Source organism: Dipodomys spectabilis, unplaced genomic scaffold, assembly GCF_019054845.1.
Source record: "Dipodomys spectabilis isolate Male_0828 unplaced genomic scaffold, ASM1905484v1 ptg000083l, whole genome shotgun sequence".
Taxonomy (NCBI): Eukaryota; Metazoa; Chordata; class Mammalia; order Rodentia; family Heteromyidae; genus Dipodomys; species Dipodomys spectabilis.
The window spans coordinates 1,712,584-1,738,846 of NW_024870760.1; the positions used below are offsets into that span (position 1 = coordinate 1,712,584).

General features: G+C 41.2%; 1 protein-coding gene across 1 annotated transcript in view; it reads right to left on the reverse strand.

Moving 5' to 3' along the window:
• Piezo2 (piezo type mechanosensitive ion channel component 2) overlaps positions 1-26,263 on the reverse strand; it is a 275,550-nt gene that overhangs the window by 13,709 nt on the left and 235,578 nt on the right. Inside the window, exons 36-45 of the mRNA XM_042683691.1 lie at positions 20,916-21,083; positions 17,270-17,710; positions 16,150-16,408; positions 13,103-13,285; positions 10,345-10,597; positions 9,337-9,469; positions 8,829-8,976; positions 8,533-8,747; positions 6,971-7,129; positions 5,092-5,239 (exon numbers count right to left, since the gene is read on the reverse strand). Of these exons, the coding sequence (XP_042539625.1) occupies positions 5,092-5,239; positions 6,971-7,129; positions 8,533-8,747; positions 8,829-8,976; positions 9,337-9,469; positions 10,345-10,597; positions 13,103-13,285; positions 16,150-16,408; positions 17,270-17,710; positions 20,916-21,083 (2,107 nt within the window). The remainder of the gene's footprint in view (positions 1-5,091; positions 5,240-6,970; positions 7,130-8,532; positions 8,748-8,828; positions 8,977-9,336; positions 9,470-10,344; positions 10,598-13,102; positions 13,286-16,149; positions 16,409-17,269; positions 17,711-20,915; positions 21,084-26,263) is intronic.

The following is a 26,263-nucleotide window of genomic DNA, read 5'->3' on the forward strand; positions in this document are numbered from 1 at the left end:
AAGTTTACATCATGTCCCCTGGTCCACAAGGTGGTGCCAAAGGGGGCCAAAAGAACCCTGAAGGTGGGTATCCCAGGCTCATGCCCATAATCTTAGCTAAGGAGCTAAGGATAGTGGTTTGAAGCCAGCCTGGACAGAAAAGTCCATGAGACTCTTATCTCCAATTAACTGCCACAAAAGCCAGAAGTAGAGCTGTGGCTCAAGTGGAAGAATGAACATAAAAGCTTTGAACATAAAAAAAATCTCAGCGACAGCTGGGCATTAATGGCTCACGCCTGTAATCCTAGCTACTCAGGAGGCTGAGATCTGAGGATCATGGTTCAAAGCCAGTCTGGGCAGGAACGTCTGTGAGACTCTTTTCTCCAATTAACCACCAGAAAACCAGAAGTAGCACTATGGCTCAAGTGGTAGAGCTGAAGGATAGTGCCCAGAGTTCTAGACCCATGACCACCGTCACCACCATTACCACCACCACCAACAAAAATCTCAGGTACAATCCCCAGGTCCTGAGTTCAAGTCCTAGGACTGGCAAAAAAAAAAAGAGGACCCTGAAAAGTTATGTGGGTTTTGTTAGTGATATGTGAGTTACATGTCCTGCTGCATAAACAATGTCTTTAAGGTATTATATATGGAAAAGAAGTTTTAAATTCCTAAATATTCAAAGTGAGTACCTTGAAATCAACTCTGCCTGCACATGGAGGGTAGAAAGACATTGTTTTAAATTGATTTCCTGAAGCTGGTGCTAGTGGCTTATACCTATAATCCTAGCTTCTCGGGAGGCTCAGATCTGGGGATCATGGTTTGAAGCTAGCCAAGGCAGAAAGTTCCTGATACTCTTATTTCCAATTAACCAGCAAATAAAACGTAACAAAAAACCATGAAGGAAATGTTGAACAAGAGTTCCTCGTCCTTAGTTCAAACCCAAATACCTGCACACATACAGAAATTGAATTCCTGATGTTTGCTATCAGGTATAAAAGTAAAATGTGAATGATTAACAAGGCTGTTTCAATCAAGAATCTGAGTCAGGTTCCCCTGGGTGCTGGATGAAGAAGCAAGAGGAGTGCAGGGATGTGAGTGGCAGAAGGAAGAGTCAGCACACTGCAACTATAAAACTGGAGTTGGTTCCACTGGCTTTAAAGCAGACTTAGTGAGTTTCCACTAAGTGCTGTGGGAAGTGCGAGGGGGCATCTCTGCTCCTCAGTATCAAAACTGCTTCAGATCTACCTGTGCATTCTTGTGTTAATCCTTCTCTTGTGATCTTTCAGGGTCTTTCCATCCCTAATACTGGGATTGAACTTGTGATTGCTAGACCAACGTTCTGTCCTTTGAGCCACATCTACACAACTTTTGCTTTTAATTTTTTTTCCAGGAAGGGTTTTCAAAAAAATTTATCTGGGCTGGTCTGAATGATTGGGATTACAGGTACACCCAGATTCTAACATTCTAATTTACAGTTTCACAAATAAAACTAGAGTTCGATATTTTAAAAATTGACATCTCTCTCTCTCTCTGTCTCTCTCTGTCTCTGTCTGTCTCTCTCTCTCTGTGAGGATATGCAAATGAACTGATTTGTTTTCCACTATTTAATCAATGAAGCAAGTTGAGGGCACTCCTGTCAGTATACCACAACTCTGGCATTGCATTGTGAAGGAATCTGTGAGCTAAAGAAAAAAATGTATCTCCCTTTCTTTCTCTCTCTCTCTCTTTGATGGCACTGGGACTTGAACTTGGGCAAGCATTCTACCACATGAGCTAAGCCCCCGGCAAAGCCAATGTGTCTTATCTCTGCCAAGGACAGTTGTGGTCTGTTCTGCCAAAGTGGGCCCTCATCACCCACTCCTCTTCCCAAGGCCAGGCCATCTCAGGCTACATTTCCCATCCGCTTCCCAGAGAATGCTGGGAAGGGGCTGCAAGGAAATCATGTGGAATCTGCACAGGAGTGAGTGGCTGGCACATGTGGGCTTATGACTTTCCAGATATTACTATAATAACCATAACACAGTCTTATAATAAAGAAGGAGGTTTTTGAGAGTCCCTAGGGAGAGATGGTATAAACTTAGGGTTCTACAGAGGCCCAAAAGAAAGAGTCCTTAAAGTTAACCTCTGAAGTGAGAAAGGAAGTAGATTATGGAAGATCAGGCAGAATGCTCCAGACAGCGAGGAAGCATCTCAAGGCCTTATCTGAGGAAGAAAGAAGTTAAACATACAATGAATAGCTCCCTGTTGAGTGGAGGAAAGGGGACAGAGGTATTCCTGAAAGAGAGGACTCAGAGGCTGATGTAAAAAAGTGGATGTTCCTGCTGTACCTAGGCAATTCACACTTCTCCATTAGCTGTCAACATTACAGCAGCCACCCTGCCTCCCTGAGGAGTCCGCTCTCCTCTGAAACTGTCTCAGAGTACCTCTTTGTCCCTGTGACAAAGAATTTGTCATCTACTGGATTTATTTGTGGGACCAGATTGTGAATGTCTGTTTCTATCCACTGAGCCATCAGATCCATAATTTTGTGGTCATTGGATGACTAGTTCCCTCCTAAAATCCTACCAAGCCCATATTCACCTGAGTTCTGCTCACTGAAATGTACTTAACAAATGTTTGTGTAATGATTTCTAGATCCTCTGTTACCCTGATTGCTACCATCAATATCTCTTTGGTATGGTGGCTCTTCTATTCTGTGCTTCAGTTTACATACAGCTTGCCTGTGCTGCCTTGATCGCTAAGCTACCAGGGTTGGGAGATGGCGAACACTTTATAAAGTATTTTGGCCTTTATGAATGGATTGATGTTCCTTGGGGAAATGGGCTTGCTATCATAGGAAGTTAATTCCTTTCTTGTTTTACACAAGCCTGTAGCTGAAATGTTGTTTGGATCTGAATGCCCCCTAGAGGTCTGTAGGTTAAAGCCTTTGTGCTCCTGGAAGGTAATGGGCCTTCCAAGAAGCAGGATCTTAGTGGGAAGTCCTTGGTAAAGGATTGTGGGACTTTACTCTTTTTTTTTTTTTTTTTTTTTGGCTTCCCAGTCATTATGGGCTGGACAAGCCTCTGCTACATGCTTCTTGCCATGGAGAAGTATGCTTCCAAACGCCCAAAGTAATAACAAGTGGTTATGGACTGAAACCTTCAAGACTGCAAGTCACAAATAAACTTTTTCTCATTTTAAGTTGATTTATCTCAGGTGCTTTGTTAAGGTGTGATCTAACACCTGAGCGTGAACTGAGTCCCTTCCTGATATCAATTTCATCTGTGCTTTTTTGTGTGGCTTGCATATATCTAAGCAACATACCTGCTCTTGAAACAAGACAATTTAGTAATAGAGTAACTTTAATCACTGGATTTTCCTTCTTTCTTTCTTTCTTTCTTTTTGTATTCCAGTGAAGCTAGATGGACCTTTTGGCCACTTGTCTTAATTCTCTTTTTTTTGTTTAGCTGGTTGGTTGGTTTCTGTCTCACTAATTAATTCTAGCTTGCATTCTTTCCAACATTTCAAGTTGTTGAACACAACTATTTTAGAGAAAATAATTCTCTGTTCTCTTACTTTAGAGTAAATAATTATTTTTCTCATATATAATGATTTCTAGATACTCTGTCGCCCTGATTGCTACCATAAATATCCCTTTGATATGGTGACTCTTATATTCTATGCTTTGGTTTATATATAGTTTGTCTGTGCTGCCTTGATCACTAAGCTAACAGGGTTGGGAGGTGATAAAGGCATTTTGGCCTTTATGAATGGATTGGTGTTTCTTGGGGAAATAGGCTTGCTATCGTAGGAACTTAATCCTTTCCTCTTCCACACATGCCTGGCTGTTTCCCTGATTTCTATCATCATGAAGCAATGGGAAGTCATTAGCTGAAGCCAAACCGGTGCCAGCACCTTCCTGTCCTCCAGAACTGGGGGCCCACACAAACTTCTTTTTATAAATCACCTAGTCTCAGGGTTTCTATTATAGCAACAACAACAAAAATGAGCCGAGTTGAGTGCAATGGCTCACTCCTCTAATCCTAGCAACTTGGGGATTGCAGTTCTGACTGTTCCAGGCATAAAGTGAAACTCTATGTCAAAAAACAACCAACACAAAGAGGGCAGGAGCCTGTGGCTCAAAGGCAGAGCAAGTGCTTAGCAAGTAGGAAGCCCTGAGTTCAAATCTCAGCGCTTCTAACCCCACCCCAAAAAGCAGATTAAGTCATCTTGTTATTATGTCAATACCTTCTGCTCCCTAAAAGCTCCCAAAGCTCCCTTTGCTAAGACAATTTTGAGCATATGTTCAGTTCCATCTCCTTTGGCCCACCAGCCTCAAAAACATAGAGGCTGCAGCACAATGGGCCTATGACTGGAAAGTGAAACATGTACTGGGAATTCAAAGTACACAAGAGAATTTATGTAGATCGGGGAGAGGTTTCCAAAGAGAGTACTATTTTTGGTGTGCTAGTTTTGGGACTTGAACTCGGGGCCTGGATGATGTCACTCAAGGTTGACACTCTACCACTTGAGCCACAGCTCCACTTCTGACTTTTTTTTGTTGTTGTTTATTGGAGATAAGAGTCTCATAGACTTTCCTGCTCAGGCTGGCTTAGAACTAGGAATACAGGTATGAGCCTAGGTATTTTTTAATTGCTATTTTGCAACAAGTTTTTATATGCTAGCTAAACTTTTGAAAAATCCAATAAATCTCATTTGTATTTTAAGAGCAGAAAAACATAGCAGAATAAAACAAATATTGATACTTCAATTTCTTTTGCATAAAGAGGTTGATTTCCCAGCCCTCCTGAAAGAGGAACCGGAAGGTAAACATGAGGCCTAGCCATTCCATTAGCCTCTGTCCCAAAGAACACCCTGAGAATAACTACAATATACTGCACCTAGAAGCAGAAACATTTGCACGCTATTGCTGACACAGGCAGAAGTAAGATTAAAACCTCTAACTCCAGTGAGTTGGAAATCAATGCACAATTATTTATAGGTCATGTCAATTTTTGCCTGCACATATGTTTGTTTGGCCACAAAATGCCCACCATCTATATGAATCTGGGAAGCAATCTGTTTTACAAGTGAAACAAAGGAGAAGGGGCACTTTTATGGGTTTCTTACCTTTTCTGATTCTCGCCAGCACTTCAGGATGAAAATGTGGGCATAGATGTCCTCCACACAAATCCAGCTAGAGAGGCTCAAGGTCGTGTCTGTCCATACCCAGTCCATCACTGCCCTCAGCTCAGTCAGGAATGGAACGAGCCGGAACCTGCCAGAAACCACATCTTGTCAGAGAAGTATTTGTGAGGTGGCCCCATTATCTACCTCACCTCAAGAATGCATGCACTTCCTTCATTTAAACCTAATGGCAGAAGAAAAATTCTCAAGGTGACTCTCCCAGGAAAACTAAACATGGAGCACAACTGCATTTCATTATGAGCTCAATATGTACATTAGTATTTTTCATTCTTTTCACTTTCCCTGTTAGTTATAACCTATGTTTGCATGTGCTTGCACAAGTACCATACTGATGCTTAAACTCTGAGCCTTATGCTTTCACTTGGCTTTTTCAAGCAAGGTGGGCACTTTACAATTTGAGCCACATCTCTACTTTTGGTGGTTAACTGGAGATAAGAGTCTCATGGATTTTCTGCCCAGGCTTGATTCAAACCATGATCTCCAAACGTTCAGACTTTCTGAGTAGCTAAGTGTGAGTCCTAGCATCTGTCTGGATTCCATTTAGTTTCTTTCACATTTATTTGTTTGAGAATCTGTTGGCCATAGGGTTATTGAATTAGTTGTTGTTTTTTTTCTTCTGGTAAACATATTAGTAAAAATAATACATCTGGTAATGAAAGATGAGGGCAAATGGGAGAAGTCAGTGGGACATGTCAGTGGAACCAAGCACAGGAAGACCCTCTGTGAGTAGACCAGTTGCCTCTGTCTTAGTCTCTTTTGCATGTCATAGCTAGGACTGGGCTCCTCTAGGCTCTGAAGAATGTTCAGAATTCTTGAGGGATGCAGATCTTCTCCCAGGCTGGGGAATTTGGGCCTATTCCAGAATTCTAATCACTGAGAAATTTTCACTTGGGCTACCTTGGCTCCATAAAGGGGGCAACAATCTAATTCTTAAAAGAAGTACAAACAAGGCTCAGGCCCAATCTAGAACTGAAAGAAACAGTGCTCAATGTGTCGCTGTTCACAACAGCTGGACTGGTTGCCAGAACCTAGCTGTGGTGCATTGTCATGGAGCAGGCAGCAGCACCTGCCATTCATGTGGTAAATGACTCATCAGTTTCTTTCACATTTTTCATTTTTATTTTCACATCCGGGGGATGGTGAAAAGATGCTGCACTGAATCCTGGAACTGAAGAGCAAATCCACTGTCTGAGGAACGAACTCACTATCCATGGTAAAGTAAGCCAGTGGCGTTCAGGTGGGTTTTGGTGGGATAAAACCCTCTCTTCCAATTCCAAAAGTGTTTTCAATGGTCTGTTCTAATGTTCTCAGAAGTTTATTAATATTTAAGGATTATATAACTTCTTTTTTTTTTCTTTTGGTGCTGGTCCTGGAGCTTGAACTCAGGGTTTGGGTGCTGTTCCTATGCTGTTTTGCTCAAGGATAGTGCTCTACCACTTGAGCCATAGCTCCATTTCCAGCATTTTTTTGTAGTTAATTGGATATAAGAGTCTCAAGACTTTCCATATCTGGGCTGGGTTTGAACCATGATCCTCATATCTCAGCTTCCTGAGTAGACAGGATTACAGTCATGAACCCCATTTTCAACCCCAAGTATTTTCAGAGTAATTAAGTACAATACTAAAATAGAAAATTATCCCATGTGGATGATCCTTGGACAACTTTCTCAGCAGGTGAGGGGCAATTACACTCAGAAAGGTGTTTCATGGCTGACATCTCTGTAGTTGCCTTCTCTCTTTCTATGTAGGAAACAGTTGTCAGCCCACACTCCATCAGTGACGGTGACACACAGAATCCTCACCCTTGAAACAAGAAGAGGTTGACATAATTGTAGCTCTTGGTGAGGAAGTTTCCCAGGACTCGTGTTGGGTACCCACAGCGGATTTGATAGGCAGATAGTCCAAAGTAAACACACTTCACAAAGTACCAAAGCTGGGCAACCAGGTTCTGGCTGAATTTCCTACAATGTAAAAATATTCAAAATCATGAAAATATTTTGTTACTGTAAAGAGATACAAGTTGGAATTAAAAACCAACAAATTCCATTTCTGTCACTTAAAGGAATTCTTTAACAGTGGAGTGTACCAAAGACAAAAGGCGAGGCAAGAAAATCTAATAATTAATGGAGCTTCCAATGTGCATGTAGTTGCAAAAGCCATGATTACAGTAAATTGCTTTTAAGTATATTTATTAATAACTTATAACAACATAAACTACCATAGTCCAAATTAAAAGCAGTTATGATTGGCCGTTATATTTGGGAGCTGGGCATAGCACCTATTAATCCCAGCTCTGCAAGAAGCAGAGGTAGGATGATCTTGATCCAGGTTAGTCTTGGGCAAAAATGTAAAAAAAAAAATACCCTGAAACATAACTAAATGTCTGAAAAATAACTAAAGCAAAAGGGCTGCAGTATTGTCATAATTGATAGCGTCTGAGGCCTCAGTTCAAAACATTAATATTGTTCTCTCTCCCAAAAAACAAACAAACAAAAGAATATGAAGACTTTTTCCATGATGCCTGAGGGTATTAAAAATATATAGTCCAGTCCGGTGAATTAATACAAAGAAGCACTTCAACTGTGTTTCACAAAGGCAGGTTTCCTGGATTAGGCACATGGCTGTCCCAACCAGTAGCTAAGAGATCCCCCTTGCTTGTGAATACAAACTCAGACGTACAGAAAAGACCAGTCCTGTTACATTATACAGATACTTCTACATTTACCTCTGTGGACCATTTTCTTTTATGATCTAACAGAGGGGATATTTCCCATTTATAATTAATTTATTTGGACATTAAGCATTAACATAGTCTTGTTTCCTTGCTTTACTTTGTTTTTGGCAGTACTGGGGTTTGAACTCAGAGACTCATGCTTGCCAGGAAAGCATTTGAGCCACATCTCCACTCCTGAGTAGTACTCTTTTTTTGGCCAGTCCTAGGGCTTGAGCTCAGGGCCTGGGCATTGTCCCTGAGCTTCTTTTGTTCAATGCTAGTGCTCTACCACTTGAGCCACAGCTCCACTCCCGGCTTTTTGTGTTTATGTGGTACTGAGGAATGGAACCCAGGGCTTCATGCATGATAGGCAAGCACTAAGCCATATTTCCAGCCCTCCTGTAAATTACTCTTAAGACCAAGCTTTAATCATACCCCATATGGACTGAAATATAGAGGCAAACACAATACAGGCTGCCATCTCTCTTGCCTTAAACTCTCTTCCCTATAAATGTGTATAAAATGCAGTTACGATATTTTGGAGGAATTGGTTCACACTGTGGATTTGTACTCAATTTAGAAGAGATCCCAGCCTTCTGCTGCTTGTTCCATGGTGCTGCCCAGGCATGCCACTGCTCGTAAAGACCTTACCTCTCAGTCACACCAGGTAAGATGAAGAACATCCAGAAGTGAATCCCAAACACAAGGATGACCTGGAAAATGACCTTGCCCAGCACAGTCTTCCTGAGGTAGAGTGCTCGGTCCACCACCATGGTTCCAAACTGAATGAGGACCATCACCAGAAATGGCCCAGGGACCTGGTCTTCTGACAGCGAAGAGGTGATGTCTGCAGCTGCTGAATGTTTCTGGTGAGAGACAACAGGTTTAGGCCTGAGTGGTACTTCCCATTAAATGATGGGTATCCAGAGGCCTTTGCCCAAACCTACCCCAAATGCCCAAAAGCCAAAGACAATGATGATGAAGTCCACGGTGTCAGCCAAGAACATCAGCACATACACGTCAGTCACAGCACTGTAGTCTGGGTGAATGAGGTCATAGAAAAACTGTCTGATGGGCACATAAATTTGCAGAGTCCTGCAAGACAGAGAAAGACACATACACACATGCTTCAGAAGGAGGAGGAGGAGAGAACAATCAGACACTATGATCAATAGATCATTCTGTTCTTCTCAGCCTCAGGATAATTTTTCTGGGATAGATACTTTTTGTGGGACAGATATGAACTTTTTTTTTTTTGCCAAGACAGGTATGATCTCTTCTCTGAAGATGATTCCATACTTCTCTTCCCTTGCTTGAGGAATAATAGAGAGATATAATCTTGGAAAGTGGGTTCAGGGGACATCTCAGTCTTTTACCTCTGTTTATAGGAAGTCACTGAAGCTAGTGCCCCAGCTCTGTGACAAAACATACATTCCCAAGACTTGGTGTACTCACTTCTTTATTGTAAATGCCTTTGCTTTGATTAAATGCTCTTGAAGTTTTTCCATGTAAAGTTCCCTTTTGCTTTTTTGTTTAATACTCAAAACACTGCTTCCTTTCTGGCTGCTATTTCGGGTGCTTGTACTGCCTAAAAGCAAGAAAGAATGGAAAGAAATCACAAGAGGTAGGATGAGGGGTGAATTGGATCTGTCACTAGAAGTATCATGGCAGCCCGTGGAGCCCACATGCTTGATGGCTGAGGAGCACATATGGGCAGATGGCTTCATGAAAAAGTGTCTAGTAGGCTGTCTTCTCAACTGCTACATTGAACAAGATCTGTGGGGTTTCAACCCGGGCTCTGAAATTATTTGTCAAGGATTCTTCTGGGAACACTCTGGAAGAACAGCTTTGATTGTTCTCAGCAGTCCTAGGTTGCAGCCTTCCTGGTAGAATCCATGGCCTAGTCCTGTTTTCAAGCCCTAACTTCTCTAATGGTAAAATGACAAAGATGAGGTCTGCAAGTGTCTGCCTCAGAAGAACAGGTTCTGAGGATGAGCATACCCAAGCATTTGGAAATTTCCAAATAAATAATAGTTTCCATAAATATGAAGGCTCAGTTACTCCAAGAGTAGCAACTGTAGGGCAAATCTACTTTCTGATCATACTGGCTTATTAGCAAGCATAAGTAGTTTAGGAAATAACTAGGTAGTTTTGTGAAAAGCCCACTTTCAAAATACTGAGTTCTCTGAACATCATTCCAGCAGAATATTTTGCCTATGCTTGCCATTTTCTAACTAGCAATGTGCTAGACCTTTTCCCAATTCTGAAATTGCTATTTAGAGCAAAGAAGCCACACAACGAGGCAAGACTTGAACTTGGATCGGACACCAGAGCGTTTTCCTTTTGCGTTACAATATCCATCTCTTGATAGCACCTGATAAATAACATCACTTCCTAAGACTCACAGGTACCAGAAAGATGAGATCATTTGGCAGCTTAGCCTAGAAGCCATATGACAGATACCTCTTTTGGACCTGTTTGAAGAGAAGCTGGATCCTGGGGAGATCTGGGTGTTGCTGCTTGAGCGTTTTCTGCGGAAGGCAGCTGGCTGCTCTGGGAACGTCACGTGCACAGACTCCACGGAGGCGGCAAGGTTGATGGACTTCAGTGAATCTGCAGAGTCTCTTCTGCCATGTCCAAGGGAGCACTCATCATCAGATTCCTCCTTGTCTGTGCCATTGTCAACAATGTCATCCTCATCCCATAGGCCATGACACTGAAGACCAAGAGTGACAAGTGAGGCCACCATTGCTAGTGGGGGAGATGGCATTCTGTCGTACAGTATGTATCAAGCCCAGCAAACCAAAGGACAGAAGTGTACAGAAGCTGCACAAGTGTCCCAGGAGAACAGAGATGACTGTCAGTAACCGGTTTGATTGATTAACAAAGGAAAGATTAAGAAAGTTTTGGCAGATAGAATAAAGATGAAATGATAATCACTTGACTTGTTCTTTGAACAAAAGTACTTTCCAGAACATGTCTGTGTGTTCGAAGCAAGAACTGGGAGCATTGCAATGACCTTTGAGGACTCACCTCTTCACCCCAAATTCATCAGTACCTCTGCTTTCCATAATGGTTCTATCCCTCCCATAGCCTGCATGATGAGAAGTGACCACTGCCTCCCTCCAGGCTGATTCAGGAACAAAGCAAATATTCTACTCAAATATCAGGCAAAGCTTGTGATGCCTTTCGCAGAGCCTGGTGTTTGCTTAATGAAAATGGACAAGGAATTGGTAAAGAGAAGAAAAATGGCAGGCCAAGAGGCTGAGAGCCTTGGGATCTCCTTGGAGCAAAAGGCTGCCAGTACTCCCTGTAGCCTTGTTCCTAGGCATGAAGTACTCCAACAAGGTTGTCCCCTGACCATGAGGACTGCCAGGCTCCATCCTTTGTGACTTAAATTTAAGAGGACAAGAACTGCAGGCCAAGTGGTTGGAGACCAAGTCAGAAAATGATCAGTTCACCAAAAGAAAATATATATGTGGGGTGTGTGTGTATGTGAACTCACTCCAAGCCTTGTGCCAAAAAGGATCCTAGGAACTGATATATTAGTTGATAAAATAAATTTAAAACACGTTATCAAAACAGCTAACTTTCAAGAACTCCAACAACAACAGATGCTGGAGGGGATGTGGACAGAAAGGAACCTTACTTCATTGTTGGTGGGAATGTAAACTTGTTCAACCACTTTGGAAAGCAGTATGGAGGTTCCTCAAAAGACTCCACATAGAGCTCCCCAATGACCCAGCAATCCCACTTTTGGGCATTTACCCAAATGATCACAAACAAGGCCACACTAAAGCTACCAGCACAACTATGTTTATTGCAGCATTATTTACCATAGCTAAGACATGGAACGAACCCAGATGCCCTTCAGTAGATGAATGGATCAAGAAGATGTGGTATATATACACAATGGAATTCTATGCCTCCATCAGAAAGAATGACATTTCCCCATTTGTTAGGAAATGGAAAGGCTTGGAAAAAATTATATTAAGTGAAGTAAGCCAGGCCCAAAGAAACACAGGTCCCATGGTTTCCCTTATTTGCAATATCTAGTATAGGTATGAGTCAAGCGGAAAAAGTCAGATAATGTGATGTTAGGAAAACGAAACCTCAAATATGTATTTTAATGTTTTTGTTTCTTTCATGCATGTGTTTCTAACGCATTTATAAGATTATTTCTGTGTTGCTTTGTATGTCCCTCCCCCACAGTGTAACCCCCACTTTCACTATATTTGATGTCAGTATAACATGTGGAGGAGATGGGGACAAACAAGTCGTTTAAGGATTCAGGTGGACCTGTTGCAACAATGAGAAGTACAAAATGTCATGTCAAAACCAGCTTTACAATGTCGGTGGGGGGGGAGTGGGGGGGTATGATTGGGTGGGAGGGAAGGGGGAGGCTGGGAAGGGAGGTGAAGGGTAAACAAAGGAGGAGGCTGCAATGCTTGGTAAGAAATGTATGCATTATCCTGCCCATGTAATTGTAACCCCTCTGTACAGTATGTTCTCAAATAAAATAAAATAAAATTTTAAAAAAAAACAAAACAAAACAAAACAAAACAGCTAACTTTCAAATAACAGGAGGACACCAAGGTTTTAACAGACCCCTTAGTACAGAAAAAAATGCTATGGATAATTTATACTTCCTTAGCATTGAATGACATAATAAAGCATTGTTTATGACAGTGTGTGAGAAGAAAAACTCCACTGGCTATTCAGGATTGCCCTGCTGGAGGTCTTCCTAGAGTCATGTGAAGAAGAGTGCCCTCTACAGCAAATTGGCCACACCAATTGTGGTCTTTAGTAATAGCTAAGGGTTTCACAAGAGACCCCCTAGTAAAAGCAGTAATGCTAGAAGTAGGCAGGAGGTATAAATGGGGACAAGTGGCCTTGTGATCCATCTCTGAGTGTTTTCTGAGGTTCTAGCTGAAACAAAGGTGGAATTTGGTGTATCAGGCTAAGATACTACCCAGTACTTAGGAAGGTTTCTCAAATGTGGACTAATTATGATGAATCCAGGGTTGAAATACAGATTTACTCCAAGTTCTCTTATGGACTATTTAGAGAAAATGGGAATTAAATAGATAGAACTATCATTTATTTTAAGGAGCAGAGGCATCTCATGACCCCATCCTGAAACCCAGTGTTCAAGTTCCCCAGGAATAGCACTAGGGCTGGGGTTATCGCCACAAGCTGATGAACCATGAGCGACCAGTACCTTCAAGATGGAGCGATGGAAGAACAGGGCCAGGAGCTGAATGAGGTCGTAAAGCACATAGCCCTCCTTCTTTTCCACCCCTATGATGTTTGGAGGGTGGTAAGGTTTATCCTTGTTCAGCTCCACATTCTTATTCCAGGGGAAGAATCCAAATTGGAAGAAATATTTGACCACAATTGCCACCTACATATAATGACAGAAATTCAAAGGAAATTCTTTAGTAATAGGTATATATGAGAAACACTGACAGAAACTGAGGAAAATACCCATTTCATAGTTTTGATGGGGGGAATATCTACAATTATGTGAAATATCAATATCACTGGACTTTATAACAAGAGCAATGTCTCATGGTCACATGAGTCATAAGCTGTAGACACGGTGAGGCCATCGGGCAATGTGTTGATGCTTAGGTGACTGTCATTTCATCTCATTTTGAAAAATTAGCTTTTATACTGGTTTCTTTAGGAGGCATTTATATAGTTATTAAGTTATTACAATATGACAGGACAAACTTGAAAATGGAAGTGTTTATATGTCATGTATTGATTTAATTTGAACCTTTTGGACATTATACAGTTTGATTTTTGTGTGTGTATGTGTGTGCATGCGTGCATGTACATGTGTGTGTACTTACACACAGAACTCAGGGCCTTGTGTGTGGCAGGTGTAAGCTCTACTACTGAGCTCCACTTCTGTATGATCCCATAAAGCTCTGAGGCATTCATCTCTACTTTCCTCCTTATCTGCTGGCCAGATCTGTATGTAAACCATTGCAAAAGAAAAACAACTACTTTTCCTTCATGTATTCTTAAGTCTGGGCATAGTTCTTGTGGTTTTTGGCATGTGGTTTATATTGTAGAGTAAACTAGTGTCAACTGGGGTTTCCATGTATTTCATCCTTCATATGACAGAAAGTGGGAGCCCAACTTAACCAAGAACATTTCTTTTTTTTTTTTCTTTCATTTTTGGTTGGTCATGGGGCTTGAACTCTGAGCCTGGGTGCTGTCCTCAGCTCTTCTGCTGAAGGCAAGCACTCTACCACTTGAGCCACAGCACCACTTCTGGTTTTCTGGTGGTTTATTGGAGATAAGAGTCTCATGGATGATCCTGGCCGGGCTGGCTTTGAACCATGATCCTCAGATCTCAACCCCCTAAGTAGCTAGGATCACAGGCATGAGCCACCGGCGCCAGGTTTGAACATTTTGATTTTTAAGATGAATGTTATACAAGCAGTTCTTGTCTCCTTTGTTACATTATGGGTATCTTCCTCATCCCTAGGTGAGGAAGGGTGTCTGGAAAACTCCCTCCCAGAAAGAAGGATAAGAGAACAGAATGTTAGCCATCACTGAGGAGGGAGTCAGTACATCCCTAGAGGTGTTACAATAGGAATATACAAACAATATCTATTTTTGGCAAAACTACATGAATATCTCAATTAGAGTAATGTCTATGTACTTTTCTTTATAGCCTTTATTTTCATCATGGGAATAAGATACGTATTTTCAATGCTTTATTTTATTTTTTTGTTCAGTTGTGGGGCTTGAACTCTGGGCCTGAGCACTGTCCCTTAGCTCTTCAGCTCAAGGCTAGCACTCTACCACTTGAGCTACAGCGCCACTTCCAGTTTTCTGGTGGTTTTTATTGGAGATAAGAGTTTCACGGACTTTCCTGCCCAGGCTGGCTTTGAACCGCGATCCTCAGATCTCAGCCTCCCGAGTGGTTAGGATTACAGGCATGAGCCACCAGCGCCCAACTTTCAATGCTTTAAACAGTAATTGTGAGATGATTCTCTCTATATCTTGTTTTAATTGCCTGTTGAATTACTTGTAATCCTATAAAATCTCTAGGCTGTAACTGGATGTCTCTGAGTCCTGTACTTTAAGATCCACGTGCCGTGCTATTGACAGTGAAAGTGTGTCCTTATGCACCCAGAAGGAAACTCAACCTTCTTCACAAACTTACCCACACAACCAACCACAGGAGCCTGGGCATGAGGCTGTGAGGATTCCCCAGGGCTTCCTGGGACTTTACAATCATCTATGATTTCATAGGACAGTTTGGAAAAACAAGTCACTCTAGTCAGACAGGTACCCCTTCTAATGAGAGTGAGGGTAGCCTTTCTGACATTTAGATTTTTATGTGCTCATTTAATTTTCTGTTGGCGTATATGGGAAATATGCATGTTGTACTAAACTATATTCAAAGTGGGTTTTTTTTTTATGCTGTACTGGGGCTTGAACTCAGGACCTAATGCTCTTGGTTAGCTTTTTTGCCTGAGGCTGACACTCTACCACTTCTGGCACTTTTTGTTGGTTAACTGGAAATAAGAGTCAGATTTATCTGCCCAGGCTGGCTTTGAACCTCCATCCTCAGATCTTTGCCTCTTGACTGGATAGGTTATATGCATGAACATGAGCCAGTGGTGCCAAATTTTCCAAGTATATTCTTTTTTTTTGTTTTTTGATGCCAGTCCTGGGGCTTGAACTCAAGGTGTGGGCACTGTTCTTGAGCTTTTGTGCTCTACTACTTTGAACCACAGCACCATTTCCAGCTTTTTAGTAGTTAGTTGGAGATAAGTGTCTCACAGAGTTTACTGCCCTGGCTGGCTTTGAACCTGCGATTCTCAGATCTCAACCTCCTGAGTTCCTAAGTTTACAGGCAGGAGTCATCAATACCCAAACCTCAAAATATATTCTTGTATGTTGTTATTTCAGTGTCTATTTGTTGAACACTTGCTGATGCCAGTGCGCTGTTTGATTCTGCAAAAGACAGTTACTGTCTCAGTGATTAATAATGCATATGTCACAACCAGGCTCCAATACCCCCCCCCCCCCCCCGCCCCACCATTCAACAGTTGAGAAACCCAAGTCAATTATTTGATCTCACTTAAGATGTTCCCTTAGGGGTTTTAAGTGGAAACAGAATGGTTCCACCATTCTCTCCACGATATGTGAAATATGAGGAGGTATATAAAATGTCAGCACTAGGTAACTGATGGTGAAAATGACATAAATCCAAGAAGGCTGTGTAGGTGATGGACCTACCTCAGTATAGACGATAGCCATCATCCAGAACCGTCGGCTAGGCCGGGGGACAGACAGCATAGCCCAGAGGAAGATGAGGATGGGCAGAAGGAGTGTGATCATGGAGGCAGACACCATGTGGTTGAGGATAATCACAAAGTAGCACACCATTTCTGAGCGGGCTACCAGAGTATTGTACATGGCGTAGAACAGCAGCAAGAACCGGGGCTGGCCTACATAGAACTTCTCTGATTCTTCCAGCTCATCATCACGGAACATCCTGTCACAATAAACATGATGAGACTCTTGTCTCCAGCTGGATTTCATTCAGCATGACCCTTCTTACTGAATTCCCTGCCCTATTCCTTGTCCCAACATCCTAGGCTCCCATTAATTTTTTGTTAGTCAATTTAATCCAGTTGAAATGCTTTGGGCTGGAAGTGTTCTAGATTTAAGATCTTTTTTTCCAAATTTTAAAATAAGTCCATAATGAAGCAACTTTGGTTGGAAACTCAAGTCTAAACATCAAGTTTATGTGTCATAGTTATTGTATTAAAATAGCCAGAGGGCAATTTCAATATTATTTTGCCAAATTTTGTCCATGAAAGAAAGTTTTATGGTATGAGTTGATCTACTTCTTACATGTGGCATTTAAAGTATTTTTGGGTCTGAGATTTTCAGATTAGGATGGCTAGACTTCTTTGTGTGCTGATACTGAGGTTTGAACTCAATACCTTACAATCTCACTTGGCTTTTCACTCAAACTTGGCATCTACCATTTGAACTGTATCTCTACTGCCAGCTTTTTGCTGGTTAACTGGAAATAAGAGTCTCAGGGACCTTTCTGCCTGGCAGGCTTTGAGATACAATCCTCTTATCATAGGATTAGAAGCAGGAGCCCTATGCGCCAGCAGTGCCCTATGCAGGAGAGGAGGCCACATAGGCTCAGGGCAGTTTGGGTTGGTTCTGTGACTCAATCATGGAAGTACTAAAGGACAAGAAGTTTTAGAATTGGGAGTTTGTTCTTAGTGTCTGGGGCTGGGATGGACTCTACATGAGATCAGAAGACACATGTGAGAAATGTGTATTTGCTCACAATACAATTTGTATTGTAAGGTCATGGGCCTGCTTGTGGTCTTACTTGTTGAGCAGTAGCTCGCTAGCTGTCAGCTCATGAGTGAGCGGTGGTAGGATGCTCGACTCCAATTTGTCTGTGCGGCTGTCATCAGGGCTCACCACCATGTGGTTCTTGCCCCCAGAGTCATCCTGAGAGGCAAAGGACAGGCGCTCAAAGCTGACAGCTTTGCTGTAGGAGGGTGGGGGCTCCACATCCCCGTCATCTGTGGAGAACTGGGGCAACTCTTCATCAGGAGTGAGGCCAACCTCCTCGGCCTCTGCATCAAACTCCACCTCCTCCTCTTCCTCATCCTCTTCCTCTTCTTCTTCTTCCGGCTTCTCCTCCTCAGCGTCTCCAAGCTGTGGCTCCAGGCCCACTGCTTCCTCTTCCGCCTCCACCTCCACCTCCTCAATGGTTTCTGTGGTCCCCTGACGTGAGTATAGCATGGTACACTGTGTGGGCTCACTGTCAGGAGAGAGGGATGGGCACAGAGCACTTGTCTTAGCATCTAAACTCCCCAGGACTGGCCCAAACTCTAAACACACACCTCAGAACTCCCAAAGAGAAAACATCAAGCAAGAGAGGAAAAGAAATACCCCATTTTTTCTGCATTCCATCTGCTTTGTTCCATCAGACTAATTCCTGGTCTGCAGAAACTGCACAAACAGTAGTTTTTCTGATATAAATATGGACAGAGGGCATGCTCCCCCTTCAAAACCGAAGCAAGTCACATTCCTCTCAAGGTGCAAATTTCATCTATGTGCAGTTTTTTTAAAAACAAAATTCACAGCCATGAGCTTCAGGGTTTATTTCCAAGTCATTACCTAGTCAGCATAGCATAACTACCATTAGGTGTCTCTGAAGAAGAGAAGACTGCATAAGCAAAGGACAAGCCATGCTAGTTTGTGCCAAAGATTTTTTTAACCAAGATGTGTTCTACTCTCAGTCCTACAGAAAGGATCCACCCAGATCTAGTGGGGATGACAGGAATGATCAATCACCAGCTGAGCCGACCAAGAGCCACTCTTCTTCAATATGACTTTTTTCTGTTTCCCACATAGGGTCTTTTTTCTTACTGATGTGAAGCTCAAATGACTACATTTCCACCACCCCTACAGTTTGCAACCATTTTTCTAGAAATATTTGCCTTCCCAGTATGGCTTTCCTCTCAGCTGCCTGCTGCACTCCACAATGTTGTCCTTTTCTCCAGCCACTCAAAGACATCTGTTCACTATTTCTTATCCATCCCTCTTCCAGCATTTCTCCACATGCTTTCCTAGTCCTTACTTTGTCCACCCTGTACTTTGCCTCTCTTCCCTTTTCTTTTAGCCTTTTTTTTCCTCCAGCTTTCCCTATCTGCATGCAGGAAAGGTTGGAACTGAAAACGGAGCAGCCATGCGGGGATATTCCTGACATGCCTTTGTTACTCTGTCCTTCCTGTTGGGAATGGAGGAAGCACACAGACCTCCCCCATCCACAAAGAAGACAGGATTATTTGGAGCCTGGTGGAGGTGTATATAATTTGTTGTATCCTGAAGTGTCCACTACTGTCTACATGACATGCATGAGCAAGTAGGTCCTAGAAACATGATCATTCTCAAATGCACAGGTTGAATCTATTTTTCTTGGTATGTAGTCATGCCAATGAGCATGAATGAGCATGGAAGGCCCCGTGTGGCAGCCTGTGACAGAACTAGGTCTGCAGGAACCCTTGAAGCTTGATCAGGGCTTTGGCCCTAAGAACATACATCATATAGACATCTCTGGGAATACCAGGACTAACCAGAGGGTCACTAGACTCACCTCCATTAGATAGCTCTGTAGGAAGCTGTGACATTGCCCCACTCACTCCCCCAGGGATTTTCAGATCACAGAGAAACTCTACCCAAGTTCTGACTTCCCAATAACTGGAAGTCATGATAAGCACAGTTCCTAAGGTTGGGGTCATGTGAGTGTCTGAAGGCTGAGGGTTCCTTCAGAATTCAGCAAGCTCCAATCAAACACCTGGCCTGCAGCGTGCAGTGTTGCAGTGATACACACAGCTGCTAAAAAAAAAAATCTATGTGAGCACCCTCAGATTTGTCACCATGAGCTATCTGAGTTAATTTCTTTTAGATTGGATCATTTTCATGTCAGGATAGGCACAACCTAGCTGATGTCCCTGACCCTGCTAAGATTGTGTGTGTGTGTATGTGTGTATATATATATATATACATGTGTATATATATATATATATATATATACATATACACATACAAATATTTGTATATTTGTATATGTGTATATATGTGTGTGCTGGTCCTGAAGCTTGAATTCAGGGCTTGGGTACTGTCTCTGAGCTTTTTTGATCAAGGTTAGAGCTTTACCACTTGAGCTACAGCTCTACTTCTGGTTCATTTGGTAGTTAATTGGAGATAAGAGTCTCACAGTCTTAGGTTGGTTTTGATCCTCAGATCTCAGCCTCCTGAGAAGCTAGGATTACAGGGTGAGCCACTGGCACCTGGCCTCTAAGGCTTATTTTTTTTTAATGTCTTTACATTGTTTACAGATAATTCACTTCTAAGTGGTTACTTAGAAAAAACGTAAGCCATTGTATCAGAATGAAAATTAAATAATGAAGTTCAACACAAACTGTTAAAACTAGGAGGGCAGGGTTGAAGAAGGGCAACTTATAGTGGGGATGATTTTGATCAAACTAGCTTATATGCATGTTGTAAATATCACAAAGAAACCAGTTTGTACAATCACTGTATGCTAATAAATACTTCCAAAAATTCTTTGCAAACAAAACAAGTTATAGCCTAAGTGGGGATATATTCTAAATAAAATTCTCTTCAAAAGTCAGTGGTAAACGTTCTGGCTTTTTTTTTTTTGGTGGAGTTTGAACTTGGGGCCTCCAATTGCTAGGCAGTCACTCAGCCTTTTTGGGCCATGTCCCCAGCCTCTTCGCTTCAGTTTTCTGGATAGGCTCAAAGCCGTGCTTTGGCTACCCTGGACCATGATCTTCATATTTGTACTTCCCATCTAGCTAGGATGACAGGGACATACCCCTAGGCCTAGTTTATAGGATGAGATGGAGGCTCATGAACTTTTCATCCAGGTTGGCCTCTAATTTAAATCTTCTCATTTTTGCCTCTTGAGTTATTTGGGAATATAGGTGAATCATTTGCTTGGCTATGACTTTTAGGTTAGCCATGCACATAAGACATTGACAGATTAATTCTGCTACAACTAAAAATGGCCATGCATGGCAGATTTTCAGATTTGTTCTTTTTGTATAGTATGTATTGCTAGCAAAATCGTAAGAAAAAGTTTTCTATAATTCCTGAGGTTTCTCCCTACGAGAGCTACTTACAAAATCTGTAAATCAAATATAGGAAGCATACTTTTAAATCTTTGTAGATATCAAGGGGAGGGCAATGAGTATTTGCAGTCAGGATTTTAAATAATGTCCTAACAGACAAAACTGAGGTCAGGTTAGTGTCATGGAACAGGGTCCTAGGAATAGTCAGCTTCAGAAGGGGCTGTAGTTGTATTTTGGTTAGTCATGCAAATGCTTCAAAAGAAAGATAAGAAAAAAAATGACATACATGATAAAATTTATCTTTGCAAAGACATCAAGGGAGAAGATCACATTACAGAACAAAGCATGCATGAATGAGTTAAGCACCTTGATGCTAAACTGCCACTGTCAGCTGAAGAGGAAGACATGTCCATGCTGAGCATTTTACGGAGCCTAGGCCGAGCACGCTCGCTTGTTTTAGGAACGGGGTCTTGTCCATCTAAGTCATCAAGGGTGGACTGCCTTGAGAACAGCAGGGTGGCTTCAGTGTAGCAGCTAGCAGCGCAAACAGTTATAGAAACACAGAGTTAAAAGACCACTGGTCCATCTGCTTATACACGATCAACCGACCTACACACTGCCATGCAAACCACACACAACACCACCACCACCACGGACAATGATGACCACGTAGCAGGGGCTCCGAGGCAGGGGAGGACCTGTTTGGCAGGATAATAAAACACAAGAAGGCTGGAATTAAAAAAACAAAACCAAAAATAAAACATTGGCTATGATAAATGTTCAAATGACACTCTCTGGGTGGGCCAGGGAAACAGAGTAATTACAAGTTCCAGTAGTACTCTTGAAAGGCAGTATTTATGTCATTGTAAGATTGCAAAGGAATTGTTCTTTTGTTTTTGACAAAAATGCCTTTTATTTGAAATCAAACCACTAAGCTCATTGAGAGCATTTATCAGCCCAATTGCTTAGGCAAAAATTAATTACTTATATAATTTGAACAACAGATTTTAGCTTTTTCTTTTTAAAAAAAGTTCTCCAAAATGAGAGCAGATGCTCAGGAATAACACAATAAACTGACTTCTCCACCCTGTTTTCTGAGTGATATTTGGTCAAGCCAAACTAAATGTACATGGAAGAGATGCTGGTTTGATATACACCTAGATATCAACCAACATCAAAAATCAAATAAAGTGCTCACAGAAAATAATAAAGGAATTCTAGCAATGCCAGGTTAATTTTGTCTGCTGTATTATTTTGCCTAATTTCCATTTCAGATGTTTTAGGACTGGTTGTATACTATTAGGAAGAAAACCATTTGCTAACCATTTGAGAACCAACAGGGCAGTAGTGGGAGAGGCTAGACAGCTTCCAATGATCATTGCCCCTTCAAATATGGGAATATTTTTCAGAATGGAATTCAAGCTATCTGGAGCAAGTTATGCTACTATATTAACTTTATAAGGGAAATAACATCAGATCTCATCAGTCAACCATTAAAAAAAAAGTTTGACACTTTACTTCTGAATTTAAAAGAAATCTCAACCATTCCATCAAAGAAAACCTGGATGTACTGATTAGGTTCCCATCCTGACACCATCAACTATACTCTTAAGGTAAAAATTCCTGAGGTGGATGTGAGAGGATCAGCTATAAAGGAGCAGGCCACCCTGAGTGACTGTCCTCACTAGGGGAACTAGGCCTGTCCCAGGAATGAAGGATCAGAATGCCAGTTACCACTGGAAGAGTCTCTCCTGGAGAAGACACTGCAGTTCCCCAACATTCTAGCCTCAAGGAGACCTTAGTGTTGATCAGTTTCTGCCTGGAAATTTGAAAGTTCTACGGTATAAAGTGAAAATGAGGCTCAGCACAAAAACTCACTCAACTCCCAACAAAATGAATTTAGTGTGCCTCTTCTTTCTTTAGTTTAAAAATTAGTTTTTTAATGGTGCCAGTTGTCTAGTGTAATTGTTGATTTAGCACTTTACTACTTTGACAGTTTTTACTACAAGGCTTTCAATGATTTTCACTATCTCCTAACACACAATTTTTATCTCCTCTACTGTCTCTCCCTCCTTCTCCTTCTCCCTCTCCCTCTCCTTCTCCCCCTCCTCTCTCTCTCTCCCTCCCCCTTCTTTCTTTCATGCTGGCACTGAGGCTTGAACTCAGAACTTGAGCGCTGTCTCTAGGCTTTTTCACTCAAGGCTGGTGATTTACCATATAAGCCGCAGACTCACTTTTGGCTTTTTGGTAGTTAATTGGAGATAAGAGTCTCATGAACTTTTCTGCCAGGTCTGACTTTGAATCATGATCACATCTCAGCCTTCTAAGTAGCTAGGATTATAGGCTTGAACCACCAGTGTCTGGCTAACTTAGTTTTTGATCATGAGTATAGTCTCAGATCAAATTAAAAACCAATCACATAACTTTATTTTAACCAGCCTTTTCCCCTTCCTTTTCTTCCTAAGTTTTGATGTGTATTCAGTTAATTTAATTAGTCATGGTATAAATTTTACAGAGTTAAGAACCACTAGTATAGGAATCATGTAGGTTTTACTTTATGAACTAGTTCAGTTTACTTTCTTCTCTCTCTATATATCAAATATATATATATATATATATATATATGTATATCAAATCTATATATTCAAACCAGGGTTTCAAGCAGGGTTTTCAGGAAACTGAAGAAGTTCCTAATTTTTTATGAAAATATTTCACAATTTCACACTGATATGTGTTTTCCCTCTTTGGAAGACAGTACACAGGTTCATGAAATTTCAAAAGGGATTAATGTTACCATTACCCTTAATGTACTAACTCATGAAGAAAACCTATGCCATTAATTTTCCTTTTCTCTTAGATATCCTAGGGACAAAAACAATCCCTTTATTATAAGATAATACAAACATGTTAAAACAGGCATTTAAGAAAATATTATAAATCACATTAAAGTCAGCATACTTTCTTTCTTTTTTGTCTGTGGTGGGGCTTGAACTCTGGCCTTGGGCACTGTCCCTGAGCTCTTCAGCTCAAGGCAAGTGCTCTACCACTTGAGCCTTAATGCCCATTTCCGGCTTTCTTGCTTATGTGGTGCTGAGGAATCAAACCCAGGGCCTCATGCATGCAAGGCAAGCACTCTACCACTGAGCCACCTTCCCAGCCTGAGACAGCATACTTTCTTGAAGGAAAGATGCAGTATAAAATAGAATAACATATTGTGCATTTTATGTAATCATATTCTTCATTGTGTAGAAGGAAATAATTTCAACTATGAATTTATTTTTATATAAATAGGGCAGAGCGATCCAAACCGTTTTTATTTTAGACCTGACAAGTTATAGTATGGGTTAGACTGTCTACTTTGCACATATACAGAACAGCTTTGTTCAAAGACTGAAGGCAAGGCAGTAGACATTAGTAAATGTGAAGCAAAAGTGGATGGATGGATGGATGGATAGATGGATGGATGGGGTAAGTGAATGGATGTGAGATTAGACAGACAGATGGGGAGATGGACTAGAAAGTGGTTGGGTGAATGATGAGTGAATAGATGAATGGTGGATGGATGGAACATTTCTTGGAAGATGTGTGCCTAGAGAAATTTCTTCTCATTCTTCCATTCCCTTTCATTTAAACAAGTTTTTGTTTATGAATAGGTTGTAAAGTGGGTGAATATGGAAACTTGTAGTTATAGCTGAACACATTCAGAATGTTCCTTGCCTCTGCCCACCATCCTGCTGAATATTATACCTGCACATGTGAATTCACCTGCTCATATATTAGCACTATGATGGTTTCTGTTCTTTTCTTATTATGGTGCTAGCAACCAATCCTAGGGCCTCACACATACTCAGCATGCAGTCTGTCACTGAGCTACATCCTCAGCACAGTCCACTCTGAGAGATAAAGTGGAATACATAAGAGTTTAGAAAGAATGAAGGTAAAATGAATTTTACATTTTGGCATTAAAGTGATTTAAAGAGAGAACAAAGATTCCATTGAAGTATATTGATTTATTGATACAAAGAGACCTATTACTAAAAAGAGTAAACTTAAGAAGATTGGTGGGTCTCCAGGATATGGAAACAAGAGTTTTTCTCTTTGTTGTTCTTTTTGTTTTCTTTTGTCTTTTTTGCTCATTTATCTGTCTTTGGGAGAGTAAGGGAGGCACAGAAATGGAGGGACAAAGAGTAAACAAATTAAGCAATGGAACTCACTAGACACTGTTGAAAATGAACTATACAACTTGAGGGTGGAGACAGGAGAGGAAAATCTAGGAGGAGGGAGGGAGAGAAAGGGGTAACATTGTTCAAAAAGAAATGTACCAGTTTATGTATGGTATATTCATATGTATAGGTTCAGGAGGAGGTGGGGGAGGGTACAGAACGCCAGGGAAAAGGGTAAAATAGTACAGCAGTGGAGCTCACTGGACGATAATGAAGGTGAACTATACCACTCATGGGTAGAGATTGGAGGGACAGGGAGAGAGTGAGGCAAAAGAAGACACTGTACAAAAGAAAATGTATTCATTATCTGGCTCATGTAATTGTCATCCCTCTGAATATCACCTTTATTATAAAAATGAGGTAAAATTTGAAAAAGTGATAGAGTGCTAGCCTTGAGCAAAAGAGCTCAGGGACAACATGCAGGCCCTGAGTTCAAGCCCCACAATCTACCAAAAAGAAAAGATACTCATTACCTGACTTATGTAACTGTAACCCCTCTGTATATCACCCCTTTATAATATAATAATAATAATTAAAATTGGAATAAAAGGATTAAAAAAGGAAGATTGATGGCTTCCAAATACAGTTACCATGGTTTGGAAAAAATGGAAATAAACAATGAGCTTGTCTCAACAAAGACCAGGAGAAAAGGCTAAAAGTCCCTTTAAGAATATCTCTATAAGACACAGGATGAGAGGCTGGGAAGGTGGTTCAGTGCTAGAGTGCTTGCCTTTCATGCATGAGGCCCTGGATTTGATTCCTCAGCATCACATAAGCAGAAAAAGCTGGAAGTGGTGCTGTGGCTCAAGTGGTAGAGTACTAGCCTTGAGCTGAAGAGCTCAGGGGCAGTGCCCAGGCCCAGAGTTCAGACCCCACAACCGACAAAAAACAAAACAAAACAAAAAATGACACAAGGATGATCACCAGATCAAGGGTATCATATACATTTTTTTTGTAGCTTTTGGTATTGCTTTTTTGTTTCAAAAATTAGTAACTGAGAAATGTGGAAATGACTGGGTAGAAAGAAAATGGACTAGAAAGGTTTATTACCATGTTACATTATTTTCCTAACCATCAATAATTTGATTAAAATATTCAAGGTATGTTAAACAGAGTCTCAAGTAGGAAATAAATGGTTGACCTAGGAATCCTGGACGGTTTTCTGCCCTGTGTTATTCTTCTCACAGAAATACATACTAGCTGAAATATCCATGACTGTGGAACTTGAAAATGAGCAAAGGTTATCCTCAAACTAGAGGGAAAACAAAATCTCTTTTATTATCCCTGAAAAGACTTTACAAGGGAGGACAGGAAGAAATATATCCATGAATTGCTTTATCTGTACAAAAAAAATCACATTTAAATCAATACATCACAAATACCTTTAAAATTAAAATGAGACCACTATATATACTATTTTTAAAACTTGAGTTTTGTATATGTACTACACACAGATGTGCACATATAGCAATAACAGATATATCTATAACA